The following is a 17221-nucleotide window of genomic DNA, read 5'->3' as shown; positions in this document are numbered from 1 at the left end:
TTGCAGACTGGCACATTCCAAGGTCCAGGATTACGTGCTGAGGGACACACTCAAACGTGGGGCAGCTGCCGCCAAGGTGCAATGGGGAAAGGTCACTGTGTAAGGTCTCCCAACAAACGTACACTGAGGGGCTGGTAACATTGTAAAACCCCTCGGTCTGGTTATTAACGCTCCAATGTATAAAGGTATTGAAAGAAACATGACAATGTAAATATTTAAGAAAAAATTGTAACGTAAAGAGGTATATGTATGTAATGTCATCCCAATTGAATGGAAGAAAGTCAAGTGAATATGTAACTTTGGAGGAAATGTAGTCATAACAATTCAAAATGTTCTACCATGTTTATCAGAGATTTTATGAATAAAGTATATTTTTTGAAAAAGAAATCACATTCTAAGAGCAACGAGGAATGGTCAATAAATGTTGCTGTGTTTGAATTACTTAATATCCTGAGAACAAACATTCTAAAAATTGCAATTCCTCAAATAGTTTTCAATATTAAATATTATTAATACATATTATTTAATCACAGTTTAAATAAAGGGAAGGGCTAATACATTTCAACAAATTCAATTGTAGCCATTTGTTAGGATTGGTAAACTGTATGTACAATGTAACGAATGAAAAAAAATAATGATATTTCTTAATTTATTACATTTACCTGATATGTCCTTTGAATCGGAAAGGAGAGTAAAATTCAACTTTCGAGATGCAGATTTGACGCCGAGGTAGGAGGCAAACCGTATTTCGTTAAAGAAGGGAAAATGGCTTTTACCTCCAGTGGGCGTTTGTTTTTTTTTCCCTGCACTACCGGGAGGAAATGCTTCCGGACCAATGATTGACAGGTCGGACCGACAGGTGGAGGCCGCGTTACAGCCAATCACAGATCAGCCCATGCGGAGCGTCAACGCGTCGTTGCGCAGGCGCGGATTCACGCAACTACCATATGTCTGAAAGAGATTTTAAAAAGTGACAGAGTGGGGGAACAGTGCGAGAAAGATGGGAAAGAAACAGAAAAACAAGAGCGAGGACAAGTGAGTGTCGAGCTGCCTGCAGTTCTGTTTATTCGCTGTGGCTGAGAGCGGTTGTCGCAGAGTGTGTTGTTGAAGCTGTTGCTTGCCTAGGCCGCTGGCCGGACCTGCTGCTCCTGCTCGAGTGATAGGGACCTGCTTTTCTCTCCACTAACATGACGCAAGAGGGGCGGACTGGCATGCTTCTAATTGTGGTGAACGTTAGGTCCTTCTGTGGAAATGGGTACATTTGAGGCCCAGTTCTCCTCCCTCCTTCTCTGGCCCCCATTTACTTGCCTCATGGACCTACTGATTCTTTATAGGTTTAGAATTTTGCTTCCATCGGCGACTTCTATCCAGTGTACTGGTAACTTAGTGGATGTAATTTAGTGGATGTAACGTACGTTCCCCAGATAGCAGAAAACACTACATTATTTTGATGCAATTTTTAAAATATAAATTTGAATCATAACAAATTTTAAGTCACTTAACACTCCTGTTAAGGCAGCAGGCATACACTCCATGTGAGTACGTGAAGTGTCTATCTAATAATTTTTTTTTACCAACAGTAACTTCTAGACTCTGATTTTAAACTCAGTCACTGATCATATGATAGTATTGAATATAACACAGATCTTCTTTATAACAACAGTTACAAATCTTTGTCAGAAGATGGCTGCTTATTTTGCCTTGATTTTATTTGTTTGCTTTCGGAGCCTCGACGTTTAGTGAGTGTGTTCATTGCACATAATCCTGAATATGATCAAAAAATAGAACGCCAAAATATGTGGGTATACTAAATGAACCCTTCACTATGCCCAAGCATACATCAAGAATAAAGATTTTGGGGTTAGTAAAAGCAAATATCCAATTAGATTTGCCTTTTTCTAAATCTTGCCTGCATTTCAATTTTCCTTTTAAAAGTTTGCTTAATGAAAGGAATAGAAAATCTGTAGGGATTACTGATCGGCTCTTTCGTCATCCATTATCCAAGAATGGAAGCACTAGAAAGTTTTATTGTTTGATTAAGCTTGGCCTTTTACAAGTATAACTTTGAAAAATATTTTACAATTGTATAATTAATCTCACATTCACTCTGACTGTTCCTCTGTTTAGCACATTCATGGAATTTTTCCCTCCGTCAAGAGGTTTAAATGTTAGTTAATGTTAGTTAAATTCGCCTTTTGCGTGATCAGCAGGAATGATCCAGCATGTCTTATTGCAATCCCCACAAGTGCAGTTTCTTGCACCTATCATGTGTTAATTCCTGGTATGAAAAACATAATTAGCCCAGAAAATCTTGCTTTCTGAGCTTATTAAACTGATCAGGATATTGCTTAATTTTAGCTAACGTGCCATATCTGGCAGCCTAACCTATGGTGTGCATTGGACTTTGAATCATACTGGCCATGAAGGAAGGACTCCCAACACCATCACAAGCACAGCCCTGCACTATATGTCCTTTTTAAACCAAAAATAAATACATTAATTTCAGATAAAATGTATTGGTCAAGTTTATGATGCAAGCTGTCATTATTAATCATCAGAGAGAATGAGACTAAATACAAAAAGTGGGCCAGGGAGCAGGTTAGAAATATGGTTGCTTGTAGGAGACAGAACAAGTGTGAGGAAAGGGCAGCGACGAAAAACTGCTTTTATGTGTGTATAGATCAGGAAACCTGAAGCAAAAAAGAGGGTGCATGAAAGAACAATCTAGATTTTTTAAAAAAAGCATATCAAATGTGCTGAGTTTCAAACACAAAAGCAAAATACTGTGGATGCTGGAAATCTGAAATAAATAGAAAACCCAGCATGTCAAGCAGCATCTGTGAAGAAAGAAACAGGCTGTGACCTATCATCAGAACTGAGAAAGTTAGAAATGTTAATGGCTTTTACGGAACGAAATGGGAATGATGGAAGCAGTATAGAAAGGAAGATCTGAGATGGGAGCAGTTAAATGACAGAATAGTTTGGGGGACAGAGCCAAACACATTGGTAATGGGACAAATAAAACAAAAGCTGAGTCCAGAGGAGGTGTGGATGGCTGAATAATGAACAGCTGCCATCTGAAAGCAAAACAAGAAAAACGAGACATATGAAAATAAAACTAAATATAATTGGAACACATAGAGTATGGTCTGAAATTGTTGGACAAAATATTGAATACAAAATACCTCATAGAGGTACTGGAGTGGTTCGGGCTTGGAACAGGGTTCACCGCTTGGGTAAAGCTCCTATACAACGCTCCCATGGCGAGTGTACGGACCAACAATGCCAACTCCCAATACTTCCAGCTGCACAGGGGCACCAGACAAGGATGCCCACTGTCCCCGCTGCTGTTCGCACTAGCAATCGAACCGCTAGCAATCGCGCTCAGGGCAGCAACAAATTGGAGGGGGATCCGAGAGCACAGAGTCTCACTATGCAGATGATCTGCTCCTCTACATCTCGGACCCACAAAGCAGCATGGACGGAATCATCGCGCTCCTGAAAGAGATTGGAGCCTTCTCGGGCTACAAACCCAACATGAGCAAAAGCGAGATCTTCCCAGTACACCTGCAGGGGGGGGAGGGCAGCACTAAAGGGGCTGCCGTTCAAACAAGCCCGACACAAATTCCGCTACCTGGGGATCCAAATAGCCCATGACTGGAAAGGGATCCACAAATGGAACCTCACCAGCCTGACGGAGGAAGTAAAAGAGGACCTGCAAAGATGGAATACACTCCCACTCTCCCTCGCGGGGAGAGTCCAGACGATCAAAATGAACGTACTGCCCAGGTTCCTCTTCCTGTTTAGATCCATTCCGATCTACATCCCCAAGGCCTTTTTCAAAGTGCTGGACAAACTTATCATGGCGTTCGTATGGGGGGGGGGGGGGGGGGGTAAAAATGCTAGGATCCCAAAGAAGGTCCTACAAAAAACAAAATCCAGGGGGGGGGCTAGCCCTCCCGAATCTACAATTCTACCACTGGGCGGCAACAGCCGAGCGAGTAAGGGGATGGATCCAGGAGCCAGAAGCCGAGTGGGTGCGTGCGGAGGAGGCCTCCTGCATGGGGACCTCCCTCCGGGTCCTCGCCACGGCAGCACTCCCATCCCCACCCAAAAAACACTCCAGCAGCCCAGTGGTGACAGCCACCCTCCAATCCTGGAACCAACTGCGGCAGCAATTTGGCCTGACCAAAATGTCGGACAAGGCTCCCATCTGCAACAACCATAGGTTCACACCAGCACTGACTGACGCCACCTTCAAAAGGTGGAGGCAGGACGGGGGGACACTGACAGTCAGGGACCTATACATGGACGACAGGATCGCAACACTGGACGAACTGACAGAGAAATTTCGGCTAGCTGGGGGGAACGAGCTACGGTACCTGCAGCTCAAAAACATCCTACGAAAGGAGACAAGGACGTACCCACAACCGCCACGACAGACACTACTGGAAGACCTACTGGACGCAAGTATCCTAGAGAAAGGGAACTGTAGCAACATGTATGACCGACTGGTAGAAAGGGACGACACCGTACTGGACGCAACAAGAATGAAATGGGAGGACGACCTGGGGATTGAGATAGGGTGGGGACTCTGGAGTGAAGCACTGCATAGGGTCAACTCCACCCCCACGTGCGCAAGGCTCAGCCTGACGCAACTAAAAGTGGTACATAGAGCCCACTTAACAAGAAACCGTATGAGTAGGTTCTTCCCGGAGGTGGAGGACAGATGTAACGGTGCCAAAGAGGCCCGGCCAATCACGCCCACATGTTCTGGTCAAGCCCCAGACTTGTAGAGTACTGGACAGCCTTCTTCGAGGCTATGTCCAAAGTGGTGGGGGTGAGGGTGGAGCCATGCCCGATAGTGGCGGTCTTCGGGGTTTCAGACCAGCCAGATCTATTCCTGGGGAGGAGGGCGGACGCCCTTGCCTTTGCCTCCCTGATCGCCCGCCGTAGAATCCTGTTTGGCTGGCAGTCAGCAGCACCGCCCAGAGCTGCAGACTGGCTGTCCGACCTCTCGGAATCTCTCCAAATGGAGAAAATCAAATTCGCCATCCGAGGGGCGGACGACGGCTTCCACAGAAAACGTGGGAGCCATTCATGCAATTGTTCCGGGACCTGTTTGTGGCCAACGTACAAGAAGAATAGTCGGGTGGCCAAGAATCGGGGAAATGGATGGGAATCGGGGGGGGGGGGGGGTGCTACGGGTTCGTTATGGGGGTTTGATGGCTAGCTAAGGTCCAAAACCAAACTGTAAATAAATGCCTATAAACATGTCCATATTGGGGAATGTTAAATATGTATGCCGACTAAAGGGGGCGGCCACAGTTGTTATTACGAAGATGCTTACCTGTAAATATATATGTTAATTTTTGCGTGTTTTCTTTTCTCTCTCTAATAATTTGTTATTTGTTCAATATAAAATATGAAAACTCAATAAAAAACATTAAAAAAATATATATTGAATACAGAGTGACAAATCAAAAAATGAAGCTCACTGCGAACGTCATTGGAACATTGCCATGGATTGAGGATAGCTATATAAGCGTAGCAACAAAGTGTAAAATTAAAATGACAGGTCACTGAAAGCTCAAGGTCAAAGAAAATGCAAAGCGTCTTTTCAAATCTACATTTGACCTCCTCAAGTGTCAAGGCGACTGCATTGTGAGCAGCGAACACAATATTTTAAAATGAAAGAAGTGCAAATAAATCGCTGCTTCACCTGGAAGAAGTTTTTAGAGCTTTAGATGGTGAGGAAACAAGGGGTAGAAAGGCAGGTGTTGCACCTGCATGAAAAGGTGCCATAGGAAGGGGATTGGCATGTTAGGGGTGATTTGAGGAGTGAACAGACTGTCGCGGATGGGGCAGTCCCTTTGGAATGCTAAAAGGAGAGGAGAGGGAATGGAATGATGTGTTTGGTTGAAGTGGCAGAAATGTGTGTGTGTCCAATTCTGACTGAGAGCAGGAAGTGACACCAAAACAGCATTAGCGTACCTGAAAATAATTTAGGGGAAGGTCCAAGTAGGACTGCAACCTGAAATGTTCCACACTCCCAACAAAATGTTGGGTATACGGGTACCAGTATCAATGGTTTTTATTTGGAGGGTTTGAAAAGAGGTAAAATATAAATTGTTCATTGAGAAAACAGATTCAGCCAGGTTGAGGAGGTGGATGGAGATAGGTTTTTGTGCCAATTGAAGTTTACAGTGTTTTAGGAGGATATCATTTATTTTCTGTCTCTTGATGGTTTAAAAAATTTTGCTGCTCATGATAGGGTCCTCTTGTGGTAATTTTTGTCATGTTTCCAGACAAATTAACATGTGTATGTATGTGATAATCACAATGGGTGCGTTCTTTTGGCCTTGCAGCACCCGACTATGGGCGCGACGAGGCCGGTAAACCTCGGGAGAGGCCTATCGTGAGATTTACAGGCGTCGTCATGCCCCTCGAGATCTAATGCGATCTCATTAGGCGTCGCAATTTGGCTCTCACCCATTGAGGTCAGGACCCAGATTTTCATATTCAAGTGAGCAGTTAATCTCACTTTTTTATATATGTCTATGCCAGATCTAACCAGCGCTGCAACCTAACAGCCTCACCGCGAGACCCTGAGCCAACACCGTTTAGCACGGGTTTCCACAAATATGGACCAGGTGTACCAGCACCTCAGGATGTCTACTAAGTGGTCAGGCACTCTGGCAGTGCTAGGGATGGCAGTGCCACGATGCCCAGATGGCATCATGCCCATGTTGGGGATCGGAACCAGGGATACCCTACCCTTATGAGGTGGGGTGCAGGGGCCAAATAACCCCCTTTATTGGAGAGTTGGGGCGTTGGGGGAGTCTGGAGGCTGTGATGAGTGGTCCAGAATGGAGCCCCGATCTCTTCCTACACTGGTGAGCGAGCTTGTTAGTGCAGGAAACGGGACTAAATGTGGCCTTGGTGTGGCGTCCCTTGCCGAGGCCCAGACATGAAGCAAAGTTCCATTTAATAGCAGGGTCATGCTCGGCACTGCCTGCATCAGGCTAAATGTGCTGTTACATTGGGTGCGATTTGATGGAAATGAATATCACATCTCCAGTTTTTTTTTTTTGTTTTCATCTCCCTTATTAAGCATAGTAACTTCTTTTGTGGATAAACATGAATCGTTATTAAGATCAACAAAGAAAGATTTAAACGATAACATTTTTTGGTGTGGTGGGGAAATTAATTTCGGTACCAAAAGGAGAATTATGACAGCGATTTCTGTTGCTGTCCTCTTTTTTTTGTATCTTCAGATTTTCAATTGTGATCTGTGAAATCTGAATCAAAAGATTAACATGGGTTCAAGTTCCACAGACTTGAGCACTGCTGACCCTCCAGACCAGAACTGAGGGAGTGTTGCACTGTTGGAGCTGTTGTATTTGGCATGAGGCATTAAACTGAGGCTCCTCTGGCCTCTCAAGAGGATGTAAAATATCCAAGGCCGATCCAATATTAAAACTCAATCAGAAGTCACTAAAACAGATTATCTATAATCTCTAAAGTGGTGCACGTGAAACTGGACCCAGGCCATCGGGAGGCCATATTCGGGGCGTTGGATCAGCCGGGGTTGGAAACGGGCGCGGAGGCAGATGTTGTAGCCTTCGCCTCGTTGTTTGCCCGACGGCAGATCCCGTTAGGGTGGAAATCAACCTCTCCACCCTGTGCCCTGGCGTGGCGGGGGGACCTGCTGGAATTCTTGACGCTTGAAAAGGTCAATTTTGAACTGAGGGGAAGGATTGGGGGGGGGTTCAACAATTCATAGGCGTTATTCATTATGCACTTTTGAGAATTGGATCACATCGAGGGAGGGTTGGGGGGAGAGGGACTGTATGTGTTAATGGTGACTATGGGTAATTCCTGATTCCTTTTTGTTAATTAATTAGGTTAACATGCGAGCAGTTGTTTCGGGGTTGGTGGGAGGATGGGATTGTTGTTGTTGATATGGGGATTGACATTATATCCGTTACTGCTTATTGTTTATTGTTGGTGGGTGCAAATTTGGGAGAAAATGTGAAAAAGGAGGAGAATAAAAATATTTTTTAAAAAAATAGATTATCTGGCCATTAACTACTGTTTGTGGAACTTTGTTGCTGATGCATAATAACAATCTTTATTGTCACAAATAGGTTTACATTAACACTGCAGTGAAGTTACTCTGAAAAGCCCCTAGTCGCCATATTCCGGCACCGACTCTGGTACACAGAGGGAGAATTCAGAATGTCCAATTCACCTAACAGCACATCTTTTGGGACTTGTGGGAGGAAACCCACGCAGACACAGGGAGAACATGCAGACTCTGCACAGGCAGTGACCCAATCCGGGAATTGAACCTGGGACCCTGGTTCATACGGTGCAACCGTGACACGACCTATGAAAAATACTTAATTTCCTGTGAAACCCGTGTATGGTGGAGTAGGGGAGGGAAGATGAATAGACACCACACATGCAGTTTCCAGCCTGGATTATTAGATAGCCTACAGCAGTGCAAATCCCAGCTAAGATTTCTGTTTCTTAGCTGGACGTGTTGAAGCGATTTGTAGTGATCCTGATGAAATTAACAAATGCAGTATAAATGGGGATCAGGTCTAGAACCTTGCTGATTTCTATATTTTTATTTCAAATGAAGTAACTTCGCTATGTGCTATTAGCCCGTGCTTTAATTTGTCACATATCAACAGAAGCACTTTGCCTTTCTTTCACAAATTTCAGTCAGATATTTTGTGAAACTGGTCTTTTTAAAGTTTGGAATAATAGTCGAGTCAATTTTTAGGTGGAAACCAGAATTGCGTTTGGTTACATCGGAAATTAGAATAAGCATGCTGAATTTGGATGGGATGGGAGGGGGTGGGGTTGTTTTGGTGAGGGAGAATACATTAGAATGTCAGACCTTAATGTGACAAATTCCTTTTGTTGTCCACCTATGAGATAGAATATAGAACATGCAGTGCAGAAGGAGGCCTTTCGGCCCATTGACTCTGCACCAACCCACTTAAGCCCTCACTTCCACCCTATCCCCGTAACTCAATAACCCTTCCTATCCTTTTTGGACACAAAGGGCAATTTCGCACGGCCAATCCACCTAACCTGCACGTCTTTGGACTGTGGGAGGAAACTGGAGCATCCAGAGGAAACCCATGTAGACATGGGGAGAACGTACAGACTCCACACCGACAGTGACCCAGCAGGGAATCAAACCTGGGACCCTGGCGCTGTGAAGCCACAGTGCTATCCACTTGTGCTACCATGCTGCCCATGCATGCCGAGATGCATGAAGTGGAAGTAACAAATTCCTCTAAGTAGGAGTAAAATATGTACTAGTTAATTCATGCTGTTTTCTTTACTTTGCTTCCATTTATTGACATTGCATAACATTAGGATATTGGGAGTATCAGAATTTACGACTTTCATTTTCAAAATTATTCCTCTTATTCAGGTTGGAACATGAAAGAAGAGGCAGATTATAATGCTCCTCATCTAAAAATAAATATATCTGTACTTAACAAATATGGACTCTTAGGAGAAATGAGCATCTAATTTGCAAAAGAAAAATATTTTTTTATAGAGAAATGAAAGGGAAAAAATGGTTTCAGGAAAAAATTGCAGAGGAATGTTGTGACCAAGTGTGGCTTCATGGCAAAGTGGAAGAGATGGACATTGAAAGAACCATCCGTGTCAAAGGAGTCCAAGATACCTGGTGTGAGAACAAATAGCTGGAGAATATTGCACAGATGAGGCAGAATAAGAATATGGAGTGATGTGACACCAATGTCAATACATTTTTCCAGTGGGAACAGGGAACCAATACCCCAATAATACCTGTTTTGTTTTGTTTTATTCCATTCGTTGAATGTGGGCTTGCTGGCTGGCCAGCATTTATTGCCTATTCCTCGATGCCCTTGAGAAAGTGATGGTGAGTGCCTTCTTGAGCTGTTGCAGTTCTGGCATGTAGGTACACATGCAGTGCTGTTAGGGAGTTTGTAAAAGTGTCACCATTAGAGAAATGAATCCTTGAGGTGGTGGAAGTGTAATTTAGTTGTTATTTTCAGAGATCAACTCGCAATTTTCAGAGGTCGAGAAAACCCCACATGGTAATAGACTAAATAGGAAGATTAGATTATCATTTAAACATCTTACTTTGACTAAAGGTTCACGTGCCTTTTAGAATAAGGCGCAAATGTTAAGACATCCATTCAAAAACTCGTGATCTAAGATTTCTAGAACAAAATTTTATTTTATTTTTCTAATGAAGCACTGCAACACAAGACTGAAGCAACTTAACTTCTGTGATAAGACTTCAATTTAAATGGAATGACTTATTACAAGACAAAGTCCAAACCACATGAAGCGTTCCCTGTTTCCCAAAAATATCAATAATTTCAGCCAGTGAGCTTCATTGTAACCTTTGTCCATCAACAAGCTGTCAAGGAGAATCAATTAAATCAATGTTAATCTTGTATGATTCGGAGTATGAAAAAATATTGATTGTTTCAGTCACTAAAAGTCTGTTTAGTGTAACTTATCTCACTGTACTTGGAAGAAAATTTCATGATTTTATCACAAAACTTTATCCGAATTGTATAGCTTCTGCTTTGGCTTTTGATTTGTCAGACTAGTTAAATATTTAGCAATCTATTTTCCAAGAAAACAAATAAATTTCCTTGTGTATTCAGTGCCAGTAACCTTTAAATGTAGTGATAATTCATACTCTGATATGGTTTAGAATTATAGAATCATGCAGCACATTTTCCAGCACTTGGCCATAGCCTTGTATGCCCTGGGATCGTAGGTGCACATCTAAATACTTCGTAAATGTTATGACGGTCTCTGCCTCCACCACTCTTCCACCGCCGGGAGAACCCCAGCAAGGACCCTCTCAAGGCAAACTTTATTCGCTCCAGGCTGAGAAACCCAGCCATGTCACTAACCCAGGCCTCCACACAGAGGGGTTTTGCGTCTCTCCACATATTAACAAGATCCGTCTCCGGGCTACCAGGGAGGCAAAGGCCAAAACCTTGGCCTCTTTCGCGTCCTGCACTCCCTGATCCTCTGCCACCCCAAAGATCGCTATTTCTGGACTCTGCTTCATCCGCCTGTCCAAGATCCTGGACATAGTCTTTGCAAAGCCCTGCCACAATTCCTTAAGTGCCGAGCATGCCCAGAACATATGGACATGGTTCTCTGGACTCCCTGAACATCTCACGCAGCTATCCTCCATCCCAAAGAACTTGCTCATTCTTGCTGTCATCATGTGTGCCCGATGTACCACTTTAAACTGAATTAAGCTGAGCCTGGCACATGATGAGGAATTTACCCTGCCTAGGGCATCAGCCCACAGGCCCTCATCCAGCTCCTCCTCCCACTTGCCCTTCAGTTCCTCCACTGGGGCTTCCCCTGCCTCCTGCAGTTCTTGGTAGATGTCCGACACCTTCCCCTCCCTACCCAGATGCCAGACACCACCCTGTCCTGTATCCTATGAGGGGGTAGCAACGGAAATGTCCCCACCTGTTTTATGAGAAAGCCGCGGATTTGAAGGTATCTGAAGGCGTTTCCAGGGGGCAGGCTGAATTTCTCCTCCAGCGCCTTCGAGCTCGGGAAGGACCCAACTATAAACAGGTCTCCCATCCTTCTAATGCCTGCCCTGTGCCAGCTTTGAAACCCCCCGTCTGTCTTGCCCAGAACAAATCTATGATTGTTCCGTATCGGGGTCCAAACTGAGGCCCCTCCTTCCTGTGCCTTCTCCAAACCCTCAGTGCCGCCGTCACCACTGGGCTTGTGGTGTATCGTGCCGGCGAGAACGGCAGTGGTGCCGTTACTAGTGCCCCTAGGCTGGTGCCTTTGCATGACGCCGCCTCTAGCCGCCCCCACGCTGACCCCTCCTCCATTACCCATTTCCTAATCATGGCCACATTAGCAGCCCTGTAATAGCTACAGAGGTTCGGAAGCGCCAACCCTCTGCCCCCTCCCCCCACCGACTGCGCTCCAAAAACAGTCTTTTAACTCGCGGGGTCTTGTTTGCCCACACAAATCCCGTGATATTCCCGTTCACCCGCTTGAAGACTTCAACTTTTTTTCCGCACAAACGCCATCACTTGTGATTAGTGACAGACCGTCACCTTGCTGACCGATGTTGGCAGACTACCTTATGCACGAATCAGAAAATTGACTTAATCAGACGGGTTGCCATTTGCCACGCTGATCGAACGGGTGGGCCGTCACTTAAATCCACAGCCACCAATTATTGTCTGAAGTTACAGGTTCCATACCACATTACAGACACTGGCTGAGTCCACCGGGGAATACTTAGTACATTTACGGGGACTCGCTGCCCTCTGTCAGTTCGGAGCCGCCCTGGCTGAATTGCTGTGGAATCGCTTGGTTTGCGGACTCCGGGACCGGGAAACACAGCAGAAGCTGTTAATGGAGACTTTGACAAGACCATCGGCAGAGTGCTCGCTCGGGACAGTGCTGACCACGGACTCCAGGAACTCCAGGACCTGGCAGTCCTGAACTTTGAATGTCGCTGAGGCCACCGGCTGACGGCTACCGGAAGCGAGGTGACTGGGACTTCGGAGGTCGGAAGCCACCGCAGGCCCCGAAACCGCTGCTGCGACTTGCCTCGGAGCAACCGTGGAGCTTCCCCCGATTCAGCATTCCCAGATGCCAGTAACGAGCGGGAATCCAAGCCCAGGAACGAGGCGCCGGACAATCGCGCTACAACGCCGTTCCCCGGCAACGAACAAGTCGTCGTTTCACCTAAGAGGCGCGATCCATGCATTTCCAGGAGGACTTGGGCGCTGAGGAGCCAGCCCTACCGCTGCTCTGTGTGATTGGCCTCAAGGGTGGCACCTATCCAGGTGACACTGCTGTTAAACAGACACCCCACCGAAATGGAACTGGACACGGGAGCGGCAGTTTCGGTCGTCAATCTACGCATGTTTGCTGTCATCCGGACAGGTCTTCAGCCACCTAGAGGTTCATGACACGGGGCCCCACTGGCCATGTATACCGGGGAGTCATTAGAAATTGAGGGCACCACCTATGTGCCCCTGGCATACAGAGACCAGTCCGCATGCCTACCATTGGTGGTAGTCCAAGACAATGAGCCCAGCCTATTGGGGTGCGATTGACTGTGTGATGTACGCCCGTGGATCAAATGGAGTGCTGTCAAAGTTCCCCTCTGTTTTTTCAGGACTATTAAAGGAGCTATGGCCATGATAAATGTGGAGGAAAGTGCCGAGTCCTGGTATTTCCGCGCCTGCTCTGTGCCATATGTACTTGGTGCCAAGGTAGACCAGGAGCTCTTTGGAGCAGCTGGGGATTATTCGCCTGCCACTATGCCGATTGGGCCGTAGCCGTGGTCCCCGTGTTGAAGCCGGGGGGTCGGTGCCACTCTGTTGGGACTATAAAATGACCGTGAACTTGGTATTGGTCCCTCGGATTGAGGATCTCTACACCCGGCTCCGTGGCGGAAAATTTTTCACTAAGCAGTATATGAGACACACACATACTTGCAGCTGGTGCTCGAGCCAAGTTCCCGGAAATATGTTACAATCAGTACTCAACGGGGATTGTACGAATATACGCAGTTGCACTTTTGAGTCTCCTTGGCTTGTGCGATATTCCAGAGGGCTGTGGAAAACATTTTGCGAGGGTTGCTAAGGCTGGTCGTCTACCTGGACGATGTTCTCATCACTGGGACCTCACATCAGGAACACGTGGAGAACCTAAAGGAGGTCATCGAGCGTTTTGCTCGGGAAGGGGTCCACCGGAGGGAGAAGTGCATTTTCTAAGTGCCAGAAGTCACATACCTTGGCTACCGGGTGGATAGCAGAGACCTCTAACCAGTGGAGAAAAAGGTGCGGGTGATTCGCCAGGCCCCTATCCCTCATGATCAAATGGAACTCTGCTCTTTTTCTTGGCCTGGTGAACTATTACGGGAAGTTCATGCCCAGGATGGCCACATTGCTTAGTCTGCTCCACCAACTACTGAAGAAGGGACAGAAGTGGGACTGGGGCTCCCCGCACCAGAAAGTATTTCACGAGGTGAAGCAGCGGCTCTTGTCAGAGGAATTACTTACCCATTTCAACCCGGACAAGCCCCTGTTCCTCATGTGTGATGCCTCACAATAAGGCATCGGGGTGGTCCTGGCACACCGCATGCCTAACAGCTCGGAGTGACTTCGAGCTTTTGTGTCCCACACGCTGGCGGATGCCGAGCGGACCTACGCCCAGATAGAGAAGGAAGACTTGGCAGTGGTATTCGCGGTGCGAAAATTACGCCAGTATGAGTATGGGCGGCCTTTCACAGTTTATACTGACCACAAGCCCCTGCTGGGGTTATTTAAAGAGATTGGGTGATTCTCAGGTGTAAATAAGAATCTGTTTTATTTATCTCTATTGATTTTAATTGAGAATCATTTAAAGTCATATTCTCTAATAAGTCCAGCTAGCAAAGGACTCGATAGAAGCAATCTTGCAGACAATTCCACTTTCAAGTAATACAGAAATGATTTCTTGCTTACGGCAAACAGCTTGTGATAACTTCAAAAGGTCAAAGTCAGAAAATGAAATAATAAAAATAAATTTCTCAATGCTTTCATTTGGACATTTAAGCATGGCAGTGGGTTTAAACATGTTCAACAACTGACTCTCTTTAGAAGAAAAGGTAGTTCAATTAACAGTAAAGTTGAAGATGTGAAATTGAATCTTCAATTGGCCAGTCAGTACATATTAGTGGATCGACATGGAAATGTGCTCATTGCATTTGATACTTGTTCACAACAATTGTACAGAAGGGAGAAAAGTACTTGCAACAGGAGCATTTTAAAATTGTAATTTTGTATACTTCAAGATTGCGAGAGCAGCACAATATCTTTAATGCTGGCGGTATCTAATTTTAAATTTTGTAGTAGCTAGATAGCAACAGTTTCTTCACTTGGTTGTTTCAATTAAGAAAATGCTTGAATCTCTAAGTGACAGTAAGGTAAGCACGACAGTCTGAGAGATAAAACACAGTCACAACAATACACATCAACTTGGGTACCCTCTGATCTCCCAGTTCTAAGCAACATCTCGCCCGCTCGCATAAGGAGGGTAATTTTGGCAAGAAAACTCCTAGCACTGTTTACATCAACCAAGCCTGCCACTACACAAGGACCGTACCAATCCACCTGCTGCTTGCCGCCCATCATGATAGCCTGTATGGCTAAGACCACCGTGCCAAGGAATAACAGCTAGAGGTCTCATGGCAGCTGGAATGGAACCAATACACCACCATTAAAAACCACTTCCTCAGGGCAGCACGGTAGTACAGTGGTTAGCATTGCTGCCTCAAGGCGCCGAGGTTCCTGGTTTATCTCTGCTCTGGGACACTGTCCGTGTGGAGTTTGCACATTCTCCCCGTGTTTGTGTGGGTTTCGCCCCCACAACGCAAGATGTGCAGGGTCGGTAGATTGGCCACACTAAATTGCCCCTTAATTGGAAAAAATGAATTGGGTACTCTTTTTTAAAATTTATATTTAAAAAAAAACACACTTCCTCATCACAAGTCCCACAGCCCACCCATCCAACTTCAACCATGCTATGCCAACATTGGGCACTCCTGAACCATCTCCACATTGGCCAAGGCCTTTGTGTAGGCAATTAGCATAGGTGGTGCCTTGCAAGGAACCTGTACTGCAGCAGTGGTGCATCATTGACTCACATCATTAAAGACTGCCTCCTGACAAAATTCAGTGGTGGGTTCAGAGAGCTCCATTTAGCCACTGCGAAAGTAATTGCCTTGCTTGGTGATTATTGCATACGTTATTGAAAAATGTAACCGTGTTCCTTCATCCACTTTATCCATACAACTGGATTTTGGTTTGGTCATCACCTGATTCTCTCAGAATATTCAAATTTAAAATTTTATTATTAACGACTAATAGGAAATATGAATGGTTTAAAAGTCAGGAAAAACATTAGTTAGTGTTTTAGTTTGATGAGTGATATCCACTTGTAGTCTGTGCTAAATGTGGATTCCAGCAGTGTTTAATGTAGCAGCACCTTTGTCCTTACAACATAAGAATTGCCGTGACAGCTAGGACAAACAATAACCAGATTCGCATTTGTAATACATATTTATCAGTTGATCTGTAATGCCATTGCTTACAGATAAAAAAATCCCTTTTATCTCTTGAATATTGCTGAAAAAATACATTTTGTTTAAGCTTTTAGTCTTGCACTCATCAGGACAATTACACCAATATCAATGTTAGGGGAGCAACTGTATGAGATGAGAGTGCTGATTGGTTGGCAAGTGGACTCTGATAGAGATGTTGCCATGGAGAGTGTACCAGTTGATGGTGACTGATCGTGAACTGCCAAGCATTGTTTGAAAATTTAAACCAGGCAACATGACTCTGGTCAAGGTGTTGCCATGAGGAATGAACCAGCAAATGGCTACCACTTTCTTTTTAGCTGCAGAAGGTGCAATGTGTTGGATATGTTCTTTCTGTCTACAAAGAATAGGACCCTATTCATTAATGTAAGTATCTTCCAGTGAGTGCAAATGCACCACACTGAGTCTGACTGACCATCCTAACTTGGCTATCAGTGTAATTTTTAGCACACTGAGGATTATTTAGCAAATTTTGTCCAATCGTCTATTGTTGGACACTGTTTTAAGTTTTGTAAGCAAGGGCTGGTTGGGTATAGTTAGTACCTTGTCTGCTGCGAACAGCAGAAGGGACATGCTGTTTGATATGATACACCAGTCTTTAGGATGTATGGTCTATATACCGAGCATCACCCTTGCACTGAAATTTATATACCTCATTACTCATTTGTGTGGTAGACAATGTTTTTTTTTAGCTTTACGGCAGCATCTTGTCAGTGGTGAATATCACACGTGTTGCGTCTGCATAGTAACAGTGTGAAAACAGCTAGCTTCACCTGTTGCTCAAACTTTTGAGATACCTTGCCCTTCTAGGGTGATCTGAGGTAGGCTGAGTGGGCACTTTTCAAGGCTGAAAGTGACTGCCGTAGCCCGTTAATGACTTTGCATGATATACAGCGCAAAATTATCTGATCAGGGTGGCCATTATCCTCCAGGGTTCTTTTGATGCACTCTATTTCAGTATCACGCTTGTATGGTGAGCAAATGGATCGGGCCCTATTTACAAAGTTGCCAATTAGAGTGCATGGAACTGTAAGAATC

At 45.0% G+C, this 17221-nt stretch overlaps 2 protein-coding genes across 3 annotated transcripts in view; one reads left to right on the top strand and one right to left on the bottom strand.

Moving 5' to 3' along the window:
• txndc9 (thioredoxin domain containing 9) overlaps positions 1–833 on the bottom strand; it is a 29867-nt gene extending 29034 nt beyond the window's left edge. The window contains exon 1 of the mRNA XM_038818177.1: positions 663–833. The gene's annotated coding sequence lies outside the window, so the exon portion shown is untranslated. The remainder of the gene's footprint in view (positions 1–662) is intronic.
• A 33-nt stretch (positions 834–866) lies between these two features.
• eif5b (eukaryotic translation initiation factor 5B) overlaps positions 867–17221 on the top strand; it is a 141330-nt gene continuing 124975 nt past the window's right edge. For both annotated transcript variants that reach the window (XM_038818175.1, XM_038818174.1), the window contains exon 1: positions 867–1035. In XM_038818175.1, coding sequence (XP_038674103.1) covers positions 1001–1035 — 35 coding nt within the window. In that variant the 5' untranslated portion in view covers positions 867–1000. The remainder of the gene's footprint in view (positions 1036–17221) is intronic.

The sequence above is a fragment of the Scyliorhinus canicula genome, chromosome 14 (genome assembly GCF_902713615.1).
Source record: "Scyliorhinus canicula chromosome 14, sScyCan1.1, whole genome shotgun sequence".
Lineage (NCBI taxonomy): Eukaryota > Metazoa > Chordata > Chondrichthyes > Carcharhiniformes > Scyliorhinidae > Scyliorhinus > Scyliorhinus canicula.
This window is presented reverse-complemented; position numbering and strand designations above follow the sequence as displayed.